The sequence below is a fragment of the Vanacampus margaritifer genome, chromosome 9 (assembly GCF_051991255.1).
Source record: "Vanacampus margaritifer isolate UIUO_Vmar chromosome 9, RoL_Vmar_1.0, whole genome shotgun sequence".
Lineage (NCBI taxonomy): Eukaryota > Metazoa > Chordata > Actinopteri > Syngnathiformes > Syngnathidae > Vanacampus > Vanacampus margaritifer.
In genome coordinates, this window is record NC_135440.1 from 23,446,118 (window position 1) to 23,470,311 (window position 24,194).

General features: G+C 39.7%; 2 protein-coding genes and 1 long non-coding RNA gene across 4 annotated transcripts in view; 1 reads left to right on the forward strand and 2 right to left on the reverse strand.

Annotated features, from left to right (window-relative positions):
* The window catches only part of myom3 (myomesin 3), a 75,831-nt gene extending 73,559 nt beyond the window's left edge, over positions 1-2,272 (reverse strand). The window contains exon 1 of the mRNA XM_077575518.1: positions 2,034-2,272. Coding sequence (XP_077431644.1) covers positions 2,034-2,272 — 239 coding nt within the window. The remainder of the gene's footprint in view (positions 1-2,033) is intronic.
* LOC144057687 (uncharacterized) overlaps positions 1-4,254 on the forward strand; it is a 31,340-nt gene extending 27,086 nt beyond the window's left edge. The window contains exon 3 of the long non-coding RNA XR_013295306.1: positions 4,078-4,254. This is a non-coding gene — a long non-coding RNA (uncharacterized LOC144057687). The remainder of the gene's footprint in view (positions 1-4,077) is intronic.
* Positions 1,174-22,305, reverse strand: ifnlr1 (interferon lambda receptor 1). Of its 2 annotated transcripts, XM_077575521.1 has the most exons (8): positions 22,196-22,305; positions 11,350-13,023; positions 9,999-10,125; positions 8,755-8,927; positions 8,496-8,680; positions 7,647-7,785; positions 6,335-6,474; positions 1,174-4,419 (listed from the first exon to the last, which is right to left on the reverse strand). In XM_077575521.1, exons 2-8 carry the CDS (start codon positions 11,390-11,392, stop codon positions 3,589-3,591), a joined length of 1,638 nt encoding a protein of 545 aa, XP_077431647.1. In that variant the 5' UTR covers positions 11,393-13,023; positions 22,196-22,305; the 3' UTR covers positions 1,174-3,588. The 2 variants fall into 2 exon arrangements, with proteins under 2 accessions (XP_077431647.1, XP_077431646.1); XM_077575520.1 differs by lacking the exons at positions 11,350-13,023; positions 22,196-22,305 and having other exon boundaries at positions 9,999-10,729.
* Positions 22,306-24,194: the final 1,889 nt, after the last annotated feature.

Here is a 24,194-nt window from a genome sequence, read left to right on the forward strand (position 1 = left end):
GTTCCCGTGCACATTGTCTGGATCAAACCAACGTGAAGCTGAAATTTTGAGCACTTGTACCATTTTTGCATTAACTCATTCACTCCAAGCCATTTTCACTGAAGCAACCTCCTTCGCTCCTTGCTGTTTTACTGGATTTTGACTGATTTTGCAAGGTCCACATGAAATTGTGTTCTATTGCTAAAAAGAAACATGGAACATACCAAAAGAAAGATTAGAGTCTATTCTTTCATCAGGAAAAAAAGTATATTTGTATCTGTTTCCGTTTTGCAGCAATTAGCATTAGTATTGCGCTAAGAGCTAAGTCATTATTCACAAACCTGTTGAAAACACTGGGAAAATTGTTTTTTTTTGCAACATGGCCCTGGCTGATCTCTTATACTCTAACTACCATCGCTTTAAGCCACCTCTTCAGGTCAGAAGCTGCATCAAAGCCTTATGTATGCTCTAGCATAACGAAAACAAAAAAAAACGTATAACTACGTTTTTTGGGAGTGAAGGACAAAGTATTTAAAAAATGTTTTATACGTTTTTGGGTTTGAATGAGTTAAAAAGATATAATAGGTTAATTAATTAATTCATTAGCAATAATTTGATAGATTAGCTGTCAATTAATTGTTTAGTCGTAGAGTATGTAGATGTAAAATATTTGAATCCCTCCCCACATGTCATGATTTATTTAAAAAAGAAACACATTTTAGCTAATCAATTTTACAAAAAAACAACAATCGCTATGTAAATTTACAACAAATATTAAAGGACAGAAAAGCAGCAGACCATATTTGGCCCATGGGCCAAATTTTCTCCATTCCTGGTGTAAAATGTACTTCTGGTTCCTTGTGGTAATTTGGCAAAAGCACCTCGTAAATATGTTATCAACACTCCTGTTGTTTTAAATTGCGCAGAAACAAAGCACAAAGGTAAAACATCTTCAACAACTCAGAAGTACTTCATTTGCCTTGTATTCAAAATGTTCTTGATTGATCATTTGTGAGCCACGTTCCTGTTTTATTCAGAACACTCCCATTGTTACATTACAGCTTGTGAATGGACGATAATGTAACCTAAATGTGTTATCAGCGTCGCTTGAACCTTGACCCTTTTCAGTATGTTGACACACTTTATTTACCCTAGCTAACAGTGAAGAGAACAAAGCCACCACAGAGTCAACAGTAAACGGAATAGCAATTTTTAATACACTTTCTGTCACTAATATAGTGACATAGTTATATAAGTCAACATGGGCAGAGATTTACAGTCTTCTGACATTGCAAATGAGTGACTTGTGATGATGTTTGTCCGACGACACATGCAACTTGTTGAACAAACTCAACTTTACTCATCTGTCCTCCAATCACATTAAAGCAGGATACAGGCCATCCTGATTTTGAGGCTACCGACGGCTCGCGGCATACAAATATGTGGGTCATACGGCACAAGCAGGAAGATAAAAAATAAAAATAAAAAAACATTTTTTGACCGACATGTTTTTCATTAATTTTATGTTAATTTCGATTTTCCTACTTAAATTCATTTAGATTTTCCGAGAGATGGAACTACCAAAGTCTTTGCCCAAATACTACCACTTTTTTTTACAAATTTCTGCCATACGTGTTTACGCTACTTCCTTGACAAATCAGTTTGACTCATTTTACATATTCAAAATAAAAGTAAAGGGTGTTGAAGAGCTGATACACCATCACTCCAGCCATTTTCTATATTGCTTGTCCTCATTAAGTTCACGGGGGAAATGGAGCCCACCAGCTGAATGGTCTCGCATCAGCAGAACAGCACACGGAAAGTACTGACCCCCACGGCAACGTTTTTCTATGCATATCCGCCACGAAAATAAATCCCGCCACAGAAAATCCCGGGCCGAATTTTAGCCCCAGTACATCCCTGATGTCAGGGCACACACTCTTGGTAAACAATGGACTGGTCGCCAGTCAATCACAAGGCACACATAGACATTTACCAGGGGATTACAGCGCGTGCGCTGCGTCTTGACTGTGTGCTCCGGACACAAAACTCACCGGCTGCGCACAGCTGCCGGTCCGGCAGCTCCGTCGCCGACAACTTCCTGCCGTGTCTCGTGTGATCGCGCGCGATAATGTGGCATTAAAAACAAATCTTTACTGCTCAACAGAGCAGCAGAAAGAGAGGTGGACTTCTTTTGATTGAACTCACCGTCCACTCCCACAGCTTTTACTATGACGTTCCTCGCAGCATCCATTTTTAGGTTGTCCAAATAAAAAAAGATGTGCCGTGTCATATATAATCCACCTCCATTCTAAATCTCTCCCCGTCCATGTTCGCTGCAGTTAATTAAGCGTTAAGCATTATGACGTTTTGCTGACATGATTGCGAAAATAGGATTTGGTGAGTATTTTGTAAAAGTAACCAAAATTATTTATTTTGATGTGTTCTGTGCTAGTTGCGTCGTCCGGCAAAAATAAAAAAAATAGGTCTATCCGTGTGGCGGCCTCCGACACGACGCAGCTGGTCCGCAGTCGATCCACAGCGCACACGCAGCTGGTGTAATTTGAACAAGCTGATAGAATGGAAACGAATCAGCGGCGCCGACGGAGCGGAGCGGAGCGGAGCGGAAACGCAACGCACACGCATGCTGTGTAATCCCGGGGTTAGACAGACATCGGTTTGGTGACCAATCAACTACATGTAAAAAAAAAAACGGTATAAACAATGTTGTTAAAGTGGAAGTCAACTGTCAACATTTTTTGACAATAATGTTAAATGTTAACCTCACTAGTCCAAACATGATATGCAGTATGAGTTATGAAGCAAAATCCAGCCATTTTACCACTTGCTTGACATCACAGTTGCTCAGGGCTCAGACAACGACCAATCACAGTTGACCTGTTTTCTGGAGTGGCAAAATGGATAAAAACGGCTGAATTTTGTTGCTTAACTCATATTCCACTAACACAATATCAACCAGAATAGCATATTTAGACTAGTGGGGCTGCATAGAACATATTATTGTCAAAATTTTGGTTAGGGTTGACAACAAACATCAACAATCAGTCACAAGGCACATATCTCTTTGACTGCCAGACGTTTTCAGAAAAGGGATGCCGTGGGTGCCAGCCAATTTAAGCATTTTTGACTGATCTTTCAAGGTCCACAGAAAATTATGTGTTTGGACTATGGAAACACACATACTAGCAAATGAAAGATTGGACTCTCATCTTTCATCAGAAAAAAAAGTTTGTTTCTACCTTATTCCGTTTTTCAGTAATCAACAATAGAAAATGGTTAGTTTCACCTCTGTTTTGAAAAAAAAAAAAACGTCTTTTAACGTCTTTGGCACTCCTCCATAGGATTTTACTAAACGTTATTTAACGTTTTTGGCAGTCAAAGAGTTAACAACAGACATTGGACTGGTGGTCAGTCAATCAATATAGACAGTGGAGTGGACACCAGTCAATTGCAATAGCCAGGCACATATAAACAACCAATGGGCTCGTCCAGGACAAGACACATTTATCCCGTAGGCGCTGAAATGTAAGGTTCTTGGCTTGTCCTTTTTGTGGGGATTTAAACATAAACAAAAATAGTTTCATTGTATTACTCTTGTATTTGCAACACCCAGTCTTGGAGAACTTTTCTTTGAAATCCGGCATCGTCATTGAACTCCCCGTCCTCCGTTTCTCGAGGACCGGCAAAAGTCCAAGAGTGGTTTCTCCTCATGTAATCCTGATCATTGTTGGGTGTGGCGTCAAATGGCATCCAGTTTTGTTTGTACCCCGAAACTGGATTGGCTTCACTGGGTGGTACATTATTGCTTATGTAATTTCCAAGTGGAGCCGACTTGGCTCGTGCGCAGTCCGTCGCAATCAGCGTCCCATCGACACAACCCGAGTCTGACGATTCCGAGCTGTTCAAACGCTTCAGCAGACCTAAAACTGATGCCTCCTCTTCAGATTCATACAGATCAGATAGAAGCGGTTTTCTCTCTGTCCCGCTCTTTACCCGGAAAGCGACAGACAACTCAAGCTGTCCGTTGGCGTCTCGCGCTGTCCGCAACTGTAACTGTCCGCATGCTTCCTTGTCCAGGCTTTGCGGTGAAGGTGGTCCGTCCCCGTCTTCCACAAGGACTCTCGGGAGCTGGTTCTGTTCTGTGGGAACAGCCGTCGCCAAGGAGCTGTAGACGACGGAAGACTGGTTGCTGGACGCCTGGACAGTTGGCCTCCCCACTGATGACCCAGTAGTGCCAAGCCCGGGTTGGCAAGGCAAGTCTTTTGGGAAATAGCTTCCAACAGGTCCAACACAAGGCCCGTTTGACGTAGGACTGATAGGGATTTGTTCATTTTGAGCAGAGACCTTTGGTCTGCGAATAATCAGATTCCTCTCTGGGGTTTTCTGGAAACCTGGCAGTTCTCTGGCAATATGCATTTCCTGTTGTAAAAGGCAGATGGCACATTAAGGGAAATGAAATTCCATTGTGGAATGAATCTATTATCTTACCTAACTAGCGAGCAATTCATCAGTAAACATACGTACGACGTAAATGTGTTTGCGTTATGAGCTGTCACTTGGTTGATTGATGACACAAAAAAAAAAAACGGCTGAGCGGCGGCTTGTATCTTTAAAAACTCATAAATTAACTTGTAAGTCAAATTACCATGGCGCACTGGCCTTGATGGAGGTGTTTTGTTTAGGGATAGACCGATTATCGGCCAGGCCGATTACCGGAGCCGATATTTGCCATTTTAACAAATATCAGCATCGGCCAATAAAGCTGGCATCTCAATGAGCGCTGAATGCTTGCGAATGTAGCAAATTTGGGGTTTTCATCAGGCTTTGCAAGATGTTAACAGTTTTTACTTGTTGCAGAGAAATTTTGAACATGTTCAGACACTGTCTGCGAAGATCTTTTGAAACCTTATACGAACCCTGACGAAAACCCCAAATTTGCTACATTCGCATGCATTTGTCGCTCAGTGAAATACAAGGGACTTTTCATTTATGTATTTACAGTGTTCCCTCGTTTTCCGGGGGTTAAGTTTCCCCAAAAAATAAATACATGAAAATCTACGAAGTTGTTAGCTTTGTTTTGCATTTATTATAAATGTTTTAAGGCTCTAAAACCCCTCACCACACAGTTTATATAAGTTTCTCATTGATGCATTTATTTCTCACATTTCTCCCTTGTTTAAACATTTTCAATGTTCAAACCTGTAAAAAATAAAATGCATGCAAAATTGCACACAAAAAAATCTGTGAAACAGCGAGACCGCAAAAAGTGAATAGCGTTAGAGCGAGGGAACACTGTATTTAAATTTACACTTAACTTTATAAAATATTGTGCTGACACTGGGAACTCCCTACACTTATTTTTTAAAAATGAAAAAAAAAAGTTAAAATTAAGAAATTATGTTGAATTTTGGGGAAATTATTATCTACAGTCGTAAAGCTTTAGGTAGCCTTTTACTTGCTTAGTTTTTAATTTAGTTTAACACATGGTGATGACCTGGGAAGCCCCTTGTTTTTAATCATAAAAAAAAAAAAAAGCTGTCTATATATTTATATATTTAAAATAAAATAAAAAACCTCAAGTGTTGAAAATGTGTTTGAACAAACATGCTTAATGACATTTCAACAAAATTATTATTTTTTTATTTTGACGGCGATATTTTTGGTAATATTACTAAGTAATCGGCCTCATTGACTACTAATAATCGGTATCGGCCCTGGAAAAAAACTTATCGGTCTATCACTACTTTTGTTTACCGAATTCTGTACAAGTTGATGCAGTAAGTGAAAAAGCAAATTTTCCATTGTGTTCTGCTTACACACAAATATGACACCACAAAAACAAAACAAAAAGCTTTGGGCGTCACCAAACTACTGTTGCAATTACTAAAAATAAATATTTACACAGTCATTCAATAGCCTCAACTTTCGGCTAACATGCCAAATCGTGTGCTACATGGCCTGATTTTCCAGTTTTGCTACATTTACTGATGGTAATTTTAGACCAATAATTGCCAACCAGTGCGCCGTAGCGCAAATTATTAGCTCCAACAGAAAATGATCAAATTGCACCTAATTATTGCTCTGCGTGTGTGCGCGCCGATGTGTGCATGCTACTGCATATAAACCATTGGTTTTCTTTTGTTATTTTTGTTTTATTATGTGCAACGTATCCAGTGACGCACAGAAGAATTAAATACTCTTCCACTCCATGGCAAAAGGTAGAAATAACCTGTGTCCCCTTTTTGTGACGCTCTTGTTTGGTGATGTGTAGTGAGATTTTTGCTAACTTATAAAGATTGGGTAAAACGGCTGGGGTAAGAATTTGACTGCTCACCAGTGACCGTGGCAGCTTCTTGGTCAGCCCGCCCTTCATGTAGACGCACACTGCTCCAACCAACACCATGACAATGATGGCCAGTAGGGCGGCGCCAGTGAGTGCCCACCACAGAATCTTGCCAGGGTAACTTGGCTTTGCTTAAGGAGAAGTACAGATATTTGTGTAAAATAAATACAAAGTACAAATACCGATACATATACACTTTTCTAAAGTAAAAATTAAAAACAAAAGTTTTTTTTTTGTTTTTTGTTTTTTATTTGTCAGTTATATATAGAGGTTGCAAAAGTTTTAGTTTTCCTGAACTTAAATAGAGGTAGATAACTGTGTATAAGTAGAAATACTGATTTAATACCGTCAAAACCTGCAGGTTTTTTTACAAAAGTAAAAATTAATGTTTACTGTCAATTACATACCATACTTATCGGTTTTACTAATTTTGGCACAGCAAGAAAAATACTGCGCTCAAAATAGTGACTTCATTTCTTAAAATTATATTGTTGCTGTCTGTGTTTCTTTCACGAAGAATTCAAGTCAATCAAGATCTCAATGTTGGTTGACTTTACCGGTTTCTATTTACGTCGTGTTATCATCTGCGGAGACAGAAAAAAACTAACAAGCCTATTTCCACAAAGTAAAGCATAAGTCATCAGAAAAGTAAACACTTAACTTAATTACAGATACCTGAAAAATCTACTAGTATTTATTTAGTATTTATACTTGGTTACTGTCCTGCATGTAGAAGTCGCGATCCAAAAAAGCTTGGCGGCGCAAAATTGGGGATTTATCTCTGCCGAGAACTGCACAACAGCCTCCTTGAGGGAATTGGAATGTAGATTTTTGTATTGCCGTGTGTATGGTGTGAAGCTGTAGTCAGCAGCTTTTGTTATTCTTCGAGTTAGCAGTGACGTTCCGGCAGGAGATTATTTTTTCACGCGAGGTTTAGTTTTAACAATGGGACAAGAGAGGAAGGAAAGGTCAAAGGCACGTTCACTTTCGCATGCTAACAGTCTTTAAACGGAGACATGTATCATGCAAAACTACCCCCCCCCCCCTCATGCTCTCTGTTAAAAACCGCAGCTCTGCTTACCCCTTTGTTTTGACATGTCAGTGATTTTTTTCCAGTAAACTGTATTATCCAAACATGATATTTTTTTTAAATCTCCATGCGAGCATCTAAACTCCAGCCAAAAAGACCTTCTGTGGTCTGAAATGCCACAAGAATTGAAATTCAGGAGTTGTCAACCAACAACACCTATTTTATGTAATATCCCACGAGGAAAACCATTCAAAGTAACCAATCAGTGTTCACCTGGTAGCGTTTCGCAGAAGTCGGCCTTCTCACTCTGCGGACGAGCAAAGTGGCATAAATTCGTGTAGACCACATAGCCACAGTACCTTTGGTTGGATTTCAAGTTGAAGACAAAATGAGCAGATGGGCTTGGATGCTCCTAGAAATTGAAAAACAAACTGATCAGACATTGTTCTATCCCGCTTATGTAGAAGCTGTTCCTTGAACGAGACAAACGGGGCGGCATGGCTCAGTGGTAGAGTGGTGGTCTCCCAACCTAGAGGTTGTGGGTTTGATCCCATCCCATTGTGACCACGTCGAAGTATCCTTGAGCAAGATACTGAACCTCCTGGTGCTCCTTTTTTCTTCTTCTTTTTTTTTCTTTTGAGAGAGAGCTCAGTATTGTTCATTCAGTAATCTTACCGATTCGACATATCATCATAATTGCTCTCTTTTTTTTCTTTTTCCTCTTTTTGGTTTTTTTGTATGTGCGTATGCGGGTGAGTGTGTGCGTGCGTGTAAGTGTGTACTCGTTAATCCACCTAAAACCTATTAAAAATCCCATACCGTTCACCTAAACCGAATACTTCAGAATCCAGCTAGAGTCGTGAGGTTGTCAGGAGACCAGAGGAAGGATCAAAGAAAGGAAAGGAAAGTGAAATCCAGCACCGACCAGCCATCACCTACTACCCACCGGGTTACCAACCAGAATCTTTTACCAACCCCAGAAACATCTCAAATCCAACAAATTAGGGAGACCTCAAGAGACCAAAGGAAAGACTAAGGAAAGGAAGGAAGGATAGATGAAGCGGACAGAGCAATATGACCCGACCCCAACCCAGCTTTTCAGTTTGGGTGTACTGCAATTACCTGCATGGCCCACTTGGGGGAGGTGAGGTAAAAGGTGAAATTAATGCAATTTTTGACGGAACTGCTTTTGCTCTTCTTGATGATGTCCTCCAGGGAGTCGCCGTTCGGCCCCAACGGAAGCCTGGCGCTAACGTGCAAGGATGTCGGCGTCACGCCTGTTGACAAGTTGGCTTGGCCCAGAGTTGCTACAGCAGTCACAGAATAGCAATCATTCAATACGGGTCACATACAACTCTCATTTGCCAATGTCGTTACTTACTGTCCACGATGGGTTCAAACCTGAAGGTCCTTCCGTGTAACCGACCGTCGGCGTACACTCGCGCCTGGTAGTATACGAGGGGGAGCAACGGTGTTTCTGCAGTCAGGTCGCACTGAAGTGCTGTGATGTTCTGACACTCGCTCTTGATGTGGTACGGTTCTTCCTCGTCACACCTGGAATGATTTTGGTGTACGAAATGTGGTTAATGCTGCCACATACCGGTGCTATACCAACATTCGGTCCAAATTTGAGCATTATTCCTCTTTTGCCATCTAAATGAGAAAGGCCTGATTGTTAGATCTCACTGAAAGGTGTGGGTTGTGTTAAGAGTGTTCAAAAAAAAAAAAAAATTATATATTTCTTCCAATAATTGTAACATCAGTTTGCCTTTTTAATGACATTTTAGTCCTTTCGTCAGGGAAATACTGAACATAAGAATGCGAGGGCATTCCTTAAAATTCCTGTTTTTGTACTTGTTGCTAGTTTTGAGAGTATGTAACATTCATTTAAACTGGAAGTCAACCCCCAATTTTATTTTTTTATTTTTTTATTTTTATTTTTTTAACAATGATATGTTCTATGCAGCCCCACTACTCTAAATATGGTATTCTGGTTGATATTGTGTTAGTGGAATATAAGTTAAAACTGTTTTTATCCATTTCACGGGGCGGCCATTTTGCCACTTGCTGTCGACGGAAGATGACATCACAGTTGCTCAGGTCTCAACCAATCACAGCGCAGCTTCAGAAAACAGATGAGCTGCGATTGTTCGTTGCCTGGGCAACATTGATGTTATCTTCAGTCGACAGAAAGGGGCCGCAAAATGGCCGCCCCTTAAGATGGATAAAAACGGCTGGATTTTGCTGCTTTCCTTATATTCAACAAATGTAATATTAATCAGAATGTCACGGTTAGACGAGTGAAGTCACATGTAGCATATTAATGCCATGAAATGTTTGACTTCCACTTTTTACAAAGAATTTACTGCCTGCTGTGGTAGTTTTTTTTAAATGGGAAAATGTGATTAAGTATTTTCCTGTTCATGTTAAAACCAAAGGTACCTTCCGAAGTGTGATTTATTTATTTTTTTTGTCAAACTGCTACACCCCAAATCGCTATCAACCTTTGCTCCTGTTTTACCCTGAATGTAGCGACACTTTTTTTGGACCTACTGTGGCCGACCTTTTTCAATGATTGTGCATCTTTTGTGTGAGACAGCCAAAATCGTAGCCTGCTTCCCGTACCTCCTGTACTGGACGCTGTAGAGGACCTGTTGGTCTGGTACCGAAGGCTCCGATGCATTCCAGTGGAGCACATTGTAAAAATTCTTGGAGCAAAAGTAGACTTTGTCGTCGCCGACGGAAAGACAAGCTGCCACAGACGAAAGAGTGCAAAGTCCAGTTGAGTCATTTGTTTGGACGATAATTCCCGGTGTTTGTTCGCTCGTGTCAAACAAATTTGTCACGTTACGCCTTTTTCTTGAATAAGACAACTTGAAGTACTCAGATGTAACGTTACATAAACAGATAGGAATCCTTGTCCACAGATCTTTGATTACGTCGAGTGTGACAGTGGTGAGAAGTAATGAAGTACAAATACAATGGTGCCTTGAGATACGCGTTTCATTCAATTTGTGGCTATGCCCATAACTTGAAACACTCATATCGCAATTCATTTTTCACCGTTGAATTGTTCAAGTGGTCAGTTCGAAGAATGATTCATAGCAAATACGTTGCGTCTAAAACAACATTGGATCCTGGCACTAAAATTTTCTATCTAATCTGGAAGAAAAAAAAACCACACATTCAGGTAAGGTGCCTCTTTTTCATTCGTTACATTTGCTAAATTTGCCAATGTTATTTGTGAGTCAGTTTGCAAAATTCTGGGAGCTATTTTGTATGCAGGGAAGTTTTTTTTCTCTCATTGTGATTTAAACTGGTCATGTTTATAAATGACAACTAAAATGAATTCTAAGTCTGTACTCTTTTATTTACGGTAAGTAAATTAATTAAATCAGTCCTACTTTTTTACCAAAGCTTTTTTTTAATATATTTTTTTACTTTTTCCTCATTTGCTGATCCCCACAACTTTTTGTTTAGTTTGCTACTCTCGTGTCGGCTAAACTGCTCAAGTCTCCTGCGATTGTTGTTTAGCGTGAGCCCAACACTTCATGCGCTCCATTATGTAGCCCGAAAATTTAATAAATGAGTCACATATTCCCAACGTGACGTCAATAAAATGAGCCCGGGCCATATTACCGTTAAACTTTATTGTCCTCGCAGTCAGTCAGGGGTGAGCGAAACAAAAGATTGAAGCAGTCAGTTCGGACAATTTGCATTTTTATTAGCCGTGTAATGAATTAATCAATATCACGTCAGGTGAAGAAGTTGATCATAAAACGGCATTTTTTCCCCCCATCAATTACTACCTTATAGAACATCCCAAGATTGCTAATGAGATGAGTCGTCTTTGTTTTTAATTCCAGGCATTTCTATTTGTTTCATGTAAGATTAAAAACAATCACAAAAAGCAGTTACTTCATTATGATTTGATTGCAAATAGAACAAATGGTAAACAATACAAACATGCACTCACCGTAGCAGAAGAGAAGCAGGATAAGGACTTTGACACACCACATCTTTTTTTTTTGGGGGGGGGGGGGGGGTATATGTTAAAGTTCTGCCAAGAAATGTCCTCCAAAGTTTTTGATGACCCCCGGGTTATAGTTAAAAGTTGCCTTGGGTTTCACATCGCTGCTGCCAGTCATCCTCAGGACTCTGCTCAAAGGAGTGGTCTCCTTCAGGTGTGCAGGTGTACCTTTATTACCTTGCTTCCTGATATTCCGCTCGCAGGCGGTCCCGCCTATTTCTTTTCTCTTATTCACCTTACTTGTGCGTCATTCTCTCTTTGCTTGTCTTTTAGTGGCTAGAGATCGTCCAAACAAAGCATGACCACCCTCCAACCCCCAAAAGGGAAAGTGAAAGATAACATATAATTCCTTGATACGGTATGCCACGAGCATGTTTTTCAGGTTCTCACACACGCATACTGTGTGCTCATTGTTATCATATATATATATATATACAGTTGTCACGCTTGCTGAGTAACGTGAGAACAAAACGGCATCCAAACTGTAGTTACTTTTATTAGAAAGGTAGGATTAGGTAGGTACACAGTACATTTTGTAGAGTACATTTGACTCTAAAAAGAGTCTATTTGGTCCCACTCTAAACAAAGTAAAATTTACACTTGGAAGAGAGTAAAATATTGAGAGTAAATTTTTGTTTACGAGAGAATGTTTTTAGTAGCAAACAGTAGGAGTGGCATAGCTCACTTGAAGGTCGTCAGTTCCCTCCTCAACCCTTCAGTCAATTTTTTTTTAAATAAACTAATAAAACATACTCCCAAAATTCAAAAATGTAATTAGAATTTCTGGGTGAAAAATATTTATTTTTTGTCATGGGATAGACCAATTCTCTCATACACGGTACAAATATTTTGAGTAAAATTTACTCTGAATATTTTACTCGCTTCCTGGTATCGGTAGTCGCCCATCATAGTCAGGATTATACCACCTTTGCCTCATTTTGAGCCAGGAAAAACCCTAAGTTTGGTTTATGTTTGGGTATACCTTAACCCTAACAGTGAGCTGAACATCAACCCTAACAATTACTAGTGTCGGGAGGGTTAGTGGAGGTTACACTAGTTTTTTAATTAAATTTTACCCAAAGCAGTCCTAATTTACATACGACTCAAAAGTCTAAAGTGTTCTTCGGAATATATTAATTAAGCGAGAAAAGCAATTTCCTTAATTTAAAATCAGATTTGATCAAAGGACAGCTACGGCGTAGTCATTATAATATATTAGTACGCTGGTTCCAGTGTAATTAAACTCTGACTTTATCATGATTGTATTGTGTTTATCAGGAATGTTATCTTTTTGCAGCGGGCATTTCATTTCCCTCACGGATGAATATAGTCATCTTTCATTCTTAGTATACAGTACATATAACTTTTGCTGTTTTTGGAAGAATACATGCTGATTGACCATTTTCAGTCATTAAGTCAGTCGGTAAGGAGTCCAGAGGGGTCGTCCGTTCACATTTCTTTTCTTTTTTCTCTCTCTGTGGAACCTAAACTCAGCTCCAGATCCACCACAACAGCATCTACCAAAACTCAACAACAGTTTGTTTCTCCCTCTGATCTTGGGAGTTGGTTGGTGTCTCACTTTGTTTCATCTTTCCTTCCTCTGATCCGTCCTCTGGTTTCCTGACAATGAAATGATGTTAGTCTTCTGAGATCATAGTTTGTTGTATATTTACTTTCTAAATGAAGGCAAACATTTTTGGGAAGCTTCAGTTACTGTTTTTCATGATTTGCAACAGGGCTCCCTGCGGATTACTATATATAAATACGGTATCTATATGCGCCCTGATCGACTGGCAACCAGTCCAGGGTGTCCGAAGTCAACTGAGGATAGACTTCAGCTCCCCCGCCATCTTAATGAGGGCATACGCCATACAAAAGGAAGGACATAAACAATTTCAATCTACACTTGTAGCCCTTACTATCGCTAAAAAAACAATTCTTGTTAACTGGAAAAATAAACAAACTCTGAATATCGACCAATGGTCTAACCTCCTCATAAATCACATTTTAATGGAAAAAATATCTGCCTCAAATAAAAACCAAATATCAAAATTTATAGAAACATGGTCTACGTATATAGAATTTTTTAACCTAATTCCGGTTACTTAATTCTGTCTGTTAGCGAGAGCCACTACATCGTGATAACTTACATTGATGTTTCTGCATCTGGCAATTTATTATTATATTATATTATTAGTATGGGATTTTTTTTTTAATGGGCTTTAGGTGAACTGATGAATACACACACGCTCGCACGCACGCACGCACACACACACACACACACACGCACATACACATTCTCACCCACATACAAAAAAAAGGGTATATATATATATATATATATATATATATATATATATATATGTGTGTGTATATGTGTATATATATGTATATGTATTTAAAAAAAAAACAAAAAAAAAAACATTTATTAAATTTTTTTTAATTGATTTGTTGGATTTAAAAAAAAAAAAATAAAATAAAAAAGGATAGCAATGATGATGTCAAATTGAATGAACAATACTGAGCTCTACAAAAAAAAAATAATAAAAAAAAAATAAAAAAAGGATGGCTAGGCACTTCAATATGCTTTTCAATCAATCCCACACAATCGACTGACTTCTTAACAATCAATTTAATTTTTGATTTATTAAAAGGGCCATCCATACGGTCAACCCAGTTCCAGTGTGCATCACCCGCCCGGCTTTCCTGGTCCTCACCGTCCTGTGTGACGCATAAACCAATGACAATCATCAATGAAGTACATGCTTCCCTGTGCGTTTTGGACCTTCCGCCCAATGTGGCAGCTCAGTTTCACTTCACGCCTCCTTGAGCGTTATTGTGAGCCTTTCCTCGTCTCTTCACCCGGTCCCAGCGGAGGCGTCCCTGCGGAGGTGTTCCCTGAGCGGCGGAAACGCTTTGATGGCGTCGGCTCGCGAACCGAGACGAAGCGACTCTCTCTCTTCAAGAACGTCATCAATGAATCATCTTTTGGACTGTCTCAGTGAATCAGACGCAGCTTGCTCTCAAGCTTCTTTCCATCACTCGGGCAGAACTACCTCTTTGATCAGTCGACACGGGGGAGGTGGCAGTTCACCTAATCCGATCTTTAGCACGCTTGGCATTCACGTGCTATTTCTTTGAACATATTAGTAGATTATGACTTCGTTTACGTCAACATCAAACCACCCACAGATGTTGGGAGCCTTGCACACAGGAACGATCTCTGAACTCTTCTATGCTTTTTGGATATTTGTCGACATGCAAACAATGTGAAATGGCTTCAAACTAGGTGTGTCAGGCGATTAAAAGTTTTTATCGTAATTAATCGCATGACTTCAATAAATTAACTCACAATTATCGCAAATTTTACATCTGTTCTAAATGTAAAAAAATATATATACTAAATTTTCATACAAAGTGGGAAAAAAATGTTAAACTAATAGAAATATGGCTGCATCTTTTAGTCATTAACTCTTTGACTGCCAAAAGCGTTAAATAACGTTTAGTAAAATCCTATGGAGTAGTGCCAAAGACGTTAAAAGACGTTTGTTTCAAAACAGAGGTGAAACTAACCATTTTCTATTGTTGATTACTGAAAAACGGAATAAGGTAGAAACAAACTTTTTTTTCTGATGAAAGATGAGAGTTCAATCTTTTATTTGGTAGTATGTGTGTTTCCATAGTCCAAACACATCATTTTCTATGGACCTTGAAAGATCAGTCAAAATGCTTAAAATCGGCTGGCACGCACGGCATACCTTTTCTGAAAACGTCTGGCAGTCAAAGAGTTAATTTAATAATAATGAAATTAAAAAGATGTACTGAGTGTTCGGTTTAGGTGAACGGTATGGGATTTTTAAAATAGGTTTTAGGTGAACTAATGAATACACACACACTCGCACGCACAAAAAAAAAAAAGGAGCAATGAGGATGACATGTCAAATCGGTAAAATTACCGAATGAACAATACTGAGCTCTCAAGAAAGAAAAAAAAAAAAAGATGTACTGTACTGTAAAAAACGAGTGCGATATTGATTTGTGTTTGTGATTTGGGTCGTTCCTCTTTAATGCACAGAGAAGGAACCTAGTTCTACTTCCACATTTTAGGACTGAGCATTTTATTTTCGCTTCTCGGGGGTCCCCAACTCGATTCCCTTTGTCCTCAACTTACTGTTGCTAAGAGGAAAAAAAAAAAAAGACTAGTTTCCCCCAGAATGTTGTGATATCATTGCATATTTGTTGTATTTGGTACTAATTATGTGCTTCTTGTTGTTCTTCCGGAACTGACAATTGTTTGTGCTGAGACAATACCCAAGCTCTAAAGTAGGCAGCTGCAAAGACGGGTAAACGTACCAAAGACAAAGGTGGCTCCGCTCCAAGTACATCCCACAATCAAACAGCCATCGCTCCGCAAGCAAAAATAAATAGAGCGCAATGACATTAATGCCTTTTGAAAACATCAATCTTCCGCAGATTTCTTGGCTCATTGGCAACGCGTGACAGACAAATCCCGGGAAGTTAATTAAACACAACAGCCAAGGCCAGTAGGCGCCGCCATAATGAGTGGAGGATGTATGTCGTCCCAAACAAGTACAGCTGAAAACTGATTGAATTCCCTCGACGACACGCCCGCGAATGGGCACATAATGAAGTTTTTTTTTTTTTTTGGGGCCCACTGTGCCCTTTTGCATGAATTAATGAGCAATGCTTTTGTATGTCAAAATCATCTGTTGTGTGTCTCGCGGCGAAGGCACTCATTTTAGTTGCTGGTATGAATCGTGCAGTGCAGGCAGTGACATTATCCAAAACCATCAATTAACGCATAATTGTTATAATTAATATTGTGGAGTTGAAATTGGGTGGGGGAGTAATGTGAAGCAAAAATGATGGAAATGCAGCATGAAATTGGCTTCCCTAGTAAGTAATAACTTGAGTTTTCCAACTCCGACATGAGTTGTGAATGTCTAGGTCGTGGCCATGAATCACCTGAACAATAATTTATGAGCATGTATTACTGATCCCCTGCCGGTGACGGATGAATAGAGTCACAATTCCTCTAATTCGTTTAGATGTGATGTGGGGGAGGAAAAGCCATTTTCGAAAGGAGAAAGTGAAGAACATTATTCGTCCATTGCACACAAACACACTTTTGCTTGCAATTTGTCTTTATCAAATCTGTGACCCTTTGTAGAGTTCACAACACCAGATAGTATTTGCGAGAGTAAAATGTTGGACTACTACTCATTTTAATCCCACAAGGGGAAATTCAACCTTCTGCTGTCAATTTTTTGGGGTTGAGAACTAGATGACACACGTGCAGGATTGCAAGGGAAGCTGTCAAAGGGAACTAGTTTGCATTTTTTACATTTTACAGTATCACGGTCCTCTGGCTTCAAACCAGAAGTTCTTCAAGATGAAGTACTGACGCCCTTCTTAATACAATACCAAACAATGAACTTAACTCTTTGACTGCCAAAAACGTTAAATAACGTTTAGTAAAATCCTACGGAGGAATGCCGAAGACGTTAAAAGACATTTGTTTCAAAACAGAGGTGAAACTAATCATTTTCTATTGTTGATTACTGAAAAACGGAATAAGGTAGAAACAAACTTATTTTTTTCTGATGAAAGATGAGAGTCCAATCTTTCATTTGGTAGTATGTGTGTTTCCATAGTCCAAACACATAATTTTCTCTTGAAAGATCAGTCAAAATGCTTAAATCGGCTGGCACCCACAGCATCCCTTTTCTGAAAACGTCTGGCAGTCAAAGAGTTAAAAGGGAGATGATCATAAAGTAACAACACCATAGGATGTACACAATCATGAAATCATGTTACTTAAACTGTATGAGGAATAAATCAATGAAACACAAATCACCTTCATGTGAGGCTCATCAATAGTTTTAGCTAGCAAATTAGCCTAAATAACATGTTAGCACAAACAGACGTGTTTTCTTGATTAGCTACTTCGGGAAAGAAGTAGAAACATATTTCAGGGCTTCACAAACGGTAGTGAAAAAAATCAAAGAGTTCACCATATGGCACCATAGTTGTATGGTTGTATTGCTTTGACCGGAGCAAAAAATCAGCGAGGATAAGATAATTTATCAATACTGTATTTGTCACGTCATCACCATTTGAGCTTAAGAACTTCCATGTCCTCGTCGGCCGAGCGTCACGTCCTCCATTAAAGTCGTGTCATTAAGCTGTTGAGCAGCAGGCTTATTTTGCACGCCGCGTGTGCGCGCCCGCTCCCGTGGGTTTGTCTCAAATTCGACAAGCCGCTTTGGACGACACGGCTGACTTAAAGCACATAATGCCGCCCTTCAAAAGCAGTCAACTCTGAAATGAAATAAAGCCGAAGGTACATAACGGAACAAAAGACTTCTCCATATGTCGTGCTTCACATTGTGCGCTTTTCAACTGAATTCATCACACAAGTAAATAAGCTGTCTTTAAAACGTCCGTCACCATCAAGTCTGACTCCCGTGAGGGTAAAAACAACAACAAAAAGAGGGATATGTTCCGAGTAGGCTCGGACTTCATCTGTCACGACGTGCTCAAGGTTATCTGGCCAAGCAATTCGCAGCCACTCGCGCAAAAGCGTGCATCCATCTTCGTGTGGCGGAAAGGAGAGTGATTCTTTAAGACTTCCTGAGAGTTCCTCCTATAGACTGACTCTCCTCAATACTGAGCAGAGGTGGCAAATCCAGGTCCAGAAAGTAAAAACCCTGCCACAGTTTGGCTTTAGCCCCTGATGCTAGCTTGCTAGCTAGATAGCTAGCTTGCTAGCAGGTAAACGAGCACCATGGGAGCTAGCTAAAGCCAAACTGGCAGGGTTTTTCCTCTGATACTGAGCTACACTCGCTATCTGTCTGTATGTCTGTGAAGTGGCCATGTTTTTGTAAAATTTTATTTTAATGTAATATTTTTTTTTGTGCTGCTCCTGCGTGTGGCGTAGTAAGTACATTCCCAACGTGTGGGGCTGCATAGAACATATTGTAAAAAAAAATAAATTGGGGTTGACTTCCTCTTTAAAACACCTGGGAACCATTTTAAATTGTGGAAAATCCTTTAGCTCCGCAAAAATCATAAAATATGACATTTTAAAATAAATATATCAAAAGTCACAATTTGGTAAAATATATATTTTTTCAAAAAATTATACTTTTGGTCATTCCACGTGTTGGGGTTTCTTCTACAAATTATTTACCAATCGAAAGTGTTGAAAATGCCATGCTTTCTTGAAAAACTATTTTGGAGGTACAAGGTTTGTGATGTGCGTCGCTTATGGATGACAACCTGTTGAAAGGCTTTAAAATCAGCCGTCCAACTTGACCTTTTCCCTATGAAATCAGCGCAGACTATTTAGCCCATGGGTGTGCTCGCCTGCATATTTAATCCAAGTGTGCACTGGTAAATTAAAAACACGAGAATGTCACGGCATCCTGTGTGAGTTTACAGAAATCCATTTGCAAAAAAGGTCACATACCCCTCCCCCGCCCCCCGCCCCCACCACACCCTTCCTCTCTGTCACGATCGTCAGTCTTCCATGCAGAGCGGTGAGCAGCTATCGAGCTGTCACATCTTATCTCCAATGTGCTCTCTTTTCCGAGAGGGTGGGGTGGGGGTGGGGGGTACGACGAAGCATCTTTGGAGTCGAGGCTCAGCGGGTTCTTGGCCATTAAAAAATAATAACAACAACAAGCGAGCCTGGCAGCTTTTCGCCGTGTTTTCCAAGCATTTGGGGAGTCGTTTGGTCACTGTGGGAGACATTGTGTTTGTTGTGGTTGTTGTTTTTTTTATTATATATATATATATATATATATATATATATTTTTTTTTACAGTGTTTGGAAGCATTTGTGGATCCTGTAAGAACTTAAAAAAAGACATATTACACACTTTTTTTTCACAACTTGAAATAGTTCCCAGGTGACTTAATAAGATGTATGTGACTTGCTTTTAACAAATTACCACACGGATGAAGAGTTAGAGTACATCTATATCTATAAAGTACCACTATATGTTGCTGGCTTAGATACAGTAGATGAACGAAGACCCTTTCTTGCACATAAATAATGACTCCTCTTGTAGTTAGATCAGCGGATGTCGTTTATATTTGTCAACTGTGAAGGCCTTTGAGACTCTTGTGATTAAGGGCTATTTAAATAAGCTTGACTTGACTTGAAACTGACTTGACTCGAATGATTTTCGGACCACTTAGGTGAAATTGGATTTCTATGTAGTAAATAATGATGTGCCTGGAAAGAGATTAAAAGCATTTTCATTCTTGGAAGCAGCACTTCATACGTGTATGTGACGTATGGACAACATAACCACTATATGCCATTTATCAGAAGCTAAAGCTGTTAGCTGACCTGCGCACCCAATCACACTCAATGCAGCTCTGCTTACCTTTTGGCTTTGATGTCCCTTCCAAAAAATAAAATAAAATCACTAAAATCTATGATTTTAAATAAACAAATCGATTGATTTGTACCTTTCCCCATAATTGAATTTTATTTATTTAACACTCATCCCATTAAAAAATATTTTATTTAATTTGATTTAAATTACAAATATAAATAAAATATCTAACATTTAACTATTTCACATTTTTTTATCAGCAGTGTATGTGTCGCATTTGTAACAGAAAGTGTCGGTCACAATTGTGAGGAAAATAATGCAATTCATGGAGTGAGAACGCCGTTTCTGTATATAAATTATTATTTTGACAGCTCAGTCTTGACATCACAAAGTCGAAAATATTAGAGACAAAGTTAATGAAAGCTAATTTTCTCAGTTTCTTGGTCAGAAACCTGTGTTTTTTGGTGTAACCAACTCGTGTTCTCCCTGACTACCAAAACAAAACACAATATTCTGTAGGTCTTGATAAATAAGTCAAATTGCTCTAAAATGCCTGACAGTTTCAGGAACAGTTTTTTGAAAATGGCTGGAATTGAAAGTGAGTGAGTTGAAAATCATTTAAAACAAAATAATACATTTAGAAAATAAAATCAAATCATTAAAAAAAACTAACTGTGAAACTAATACGTTAAATTTAATTTATATATTATTTAAAAAGAAAAAAGTATCACGCTCTCCTTCCCCCTTTTGGCTAAACATTTCACGAAGTACATAAGATTTGCTGCCCCCTGCTGGTGCATCCACAACATGGCCCAATAAGCCCCTTAGAGACCCGAAGCGTACTTTTATCTTTGATCAAATGTATTTGTTGTGCTCCTGGTGGAGTTTGCCAGCTGTAACTTTGCACTCATAAATCTCTCCATGCTTTGCTGTCTGTTTCTCTCTGCTTGCTATCTGATTAGCTGGAGCGTGAAGCCGACCAGGATTCATTTTACCGCCGTCTCCCCTGGTTCCGTTCCGGCTTGTTGTTTCCCCCTCAAACAATGCCTCGACGAGACACGAACAAACGGCGAGCATGCGTTGCTAGCTGTGCTTTTTCACGCTTGCGCTTTTTATGCCAACGTTAGCGAGCCGGAAGAATTTGATGAGCCTCGCCGTTTACATAAAAAATACATTGTGGGGATTTGGAAGTTGCTGTCTCGCAACTGGGACATTTTGGGTTCGATCCTCAACCTTTATGACCATGTCAAAGTGTCTTTGAGCAAGACACTGAAATCCAGATCCAGAAAAGTAAAAACCCTGCCACAGTTTGGCTTTAGCCCCTAGTGGTAGCTAGCTAGCTTCCTAGCAGGTAAACAAGCACCTGGGGAGCTAGCTTGGGAGCTAGCTAGCTAGCACCAGGGGCTAAAGCCAAACTGTGGCAGGGTTTTTACTTTGTAGACTGGATTTGCCACCTCACCGCAAAGCACCATATAAAAAGCAGTCCAGACCATTAAAGATTTAAAGCTTTGTTAGCAAAATTAAACCAGATGGACAATATGAATGCTTTGTTTTTTTTGTTTTTCAAACACAAGTCCTTGGTGAGTTAGAAAAAGATACTTCAAAACACTTTTCAAAGTCAAGCCAGATTGACAAAACTTATTTCAAAATAATAATTTTAAAAAAAAAACCTTAGCGAAGAAGATAATCAAAGTTGCGCGTAGTTAGCAGACATGCATTCAAAACCCACATTATCAAAGTTAAGAATGTTTTCTCATATTATGTATTTATGCTGTTCGTGGGGGATTTAGGGAGCGGGCCGCCCCACGAATAACAGGATCCACTGTAGCAGCAGAGGTAGCAAATCCAGGTCCAGAAAGTAAAAACTCCAGGTGCTAGCTAGGTAACTAGGTAGCTCCCTAGGTGCTTGTTTACCTTTTAGAGAGCTAGCTAGCTAGCATCAGAGGCTAAAGCCAAACTGTGGCAGGGTTTTTACTTTCTGGACCTGGATTTGTCACCTCTAAGGCTAAGCCATCTTATCATCACATCTTCTATGATGACTCTCAGGATTTCTGAGCGAAAGCGGTTGTGCATGTCGCCCAGAGACTCACATTTGGCGTGGACTAACCACCGCTAGAAACGTAAGCGTTGGCATCAAGGCTCCCCATGTGGCTTCGTCAAGTGGTCACATGGTGACGGCACGCGACCACTGAGTGAGTAGTCGTGTTATTACCGTCATGATTATTAGCCAGCAGGCACCCAAGCGCTTTGGCTCTGGACCACCGCCACCACACCAGCTCAGCTGTTCCCATAACTCATTAAACTGAATAATAATCACTGTGGGGGGGGCTCTAAGTTGCCATGTGGTGCTTGAATTAGTTCAAGCGATGGAAAAATGTGTCATAGTACTTATGGATGTAATGTTTTAGCTCGGGCTACTTTACCTTAGCTTGTGTTACAGATGTAGCATTCCAACAGCGTAGGTGGTAGCAATAAAATATCATCTGCATTCTCCTCACTCAGCTTTTCATTGTTGTTGTTTTTTTTTTTTAAATGTATTTCTTCTTTTGATGTATAGAAAATAGCAAGCATCTTCAGGGGCGACTCACAAAGCAGTCGGATGTTTTACCTCTTTAATACGTCTGAAAACAGGACACGCGAGGGAGGTTTACGCGATGTAACATCACCGGTAAGTCTATACATAAAAGCCGTATACGGCCGTTTATACGCATCAAAGCGTCCATTTTCCCCACCTCCATACATCAGCCTTAAACGCAAGGCACCTTTAGCGTTTATTTAAGCTCAGAGACCTGAGGGAAATTTACTAGGTGACGGACAAAAATACATTGATCTCTCCTTCGAGCTTGACTTCAGGCTTTCACTTTTCGTACACCGGCCTCGTAATGAGGAGAACAGCCTCTTTGTGGTTGCCGCGGTAACCATGCATAACTTCTCTTAGCGCTCTGTTATACTGCGGTCTGTGTGGTATGGAATTTATTGATGGTCTAGTCTTTGCCCTCACTTAAGGCAATTCAACTCACGAGGAGAATGACTGATTTTTTTCCCGCACTACTAGCCTAGTGCCACTTTTGCTGTTTGTCGTCACTAGTAGGACGACTTCAACATGCTAGTAGGATAACTACAAAGTCGTGCTGAAATGTAATGAATTATCAAACTGCTTCCAATAGTGAAGGGAAGGACTAAGCTCGAAAGTCTACTCGGCACAGTGGTATCCAACAATGTCGTGTTTACGTAAAGTATGCGCGCCCCGCACTATGTATACAAACTCCTATATGTTGGATTAATGCATAATTCATGCGTGTAGATCACATTAATTATGAAAACATCTATTACACTGAATAATTCCTGGATGCATTAAGAATATGCTGTGTGCATCCATTTTGGTCTAATCCGTAGCGTAATAACCTTGGGGAATGAGCGACATGCTGCTTCACCAAGATAAAGGCATTAATATGTGACAAAAAGCAGCCTGCTCAGGTAAATTTACATGACAACGGAAGATTTGAAGGACCATCTGAGTAGCCCGGGGGTCTTTTCTAAAAATAGCTCAACAGTTATGGGTGATTGTGATTTCCTAGGAGTGTTGTAGAAGTGATCATTTGAATTTATAGAAGTATTGCATATTAATTTGCTTTGCTTCCTACCTTGTTATGGGATTGCTGCAGACGAAAGCAGTCACATCTTATTCTCCTGCATACTTATTATAGTTATTTATTTTTCTAGAACAGATTTTTCAGACAAAATGTGACCGCACCCTTGATTCAAATGAGGTATCAAAAGATGCGGCTCGATTTGACGCGAATCAGAATTATTTTTCTCAGAATTCCGAGTTACCATGGCTACATAATTCCCCCCCAAAACATGCCCCCAAAAATCCAGAAATTGAAACCTTCCAAAAATAAAATTGTTAACTCAACATAAACAGAAGTCACTTTTGTCAAGACTTGCGATGTGGACGGTAGCGTTAGCTGTTAGCTTCCTGTGCTAGCTACCTGCTAGTGAATTAGCCTCCATATAAAACACTTCTCTCTCTCTCATGTGAATAAATAACTCATTATTGCGTTTGTGAACACAGTGATACCTTGATCTACAAATTAGGGGTCATATTTGAATCTCTCAAAGCACAAAATCGACCTCATGGCTCGAAAAACACATTTGTGGCGGCACATGGTACCACTGTATTAGCCATTTTAGCTCCCGATCATTCCGACCTCCGTGATGGAGCATCCTCATTGATTTGCCGCTCACATCGCAGAGAGAAAAAAAACGGCGACGTTGGCGGGAGATACGAGAGCGCAAAATGATGAGACGCTGTGCATCACGTTGCGGGAAGTCCTCGCGGGAATCGCCGTTAATCACAAATTCAGAACCAAACGGCTGCTATGGCGGCGGTAGCGGCTTCACAGAGAAAGCACGTGATCA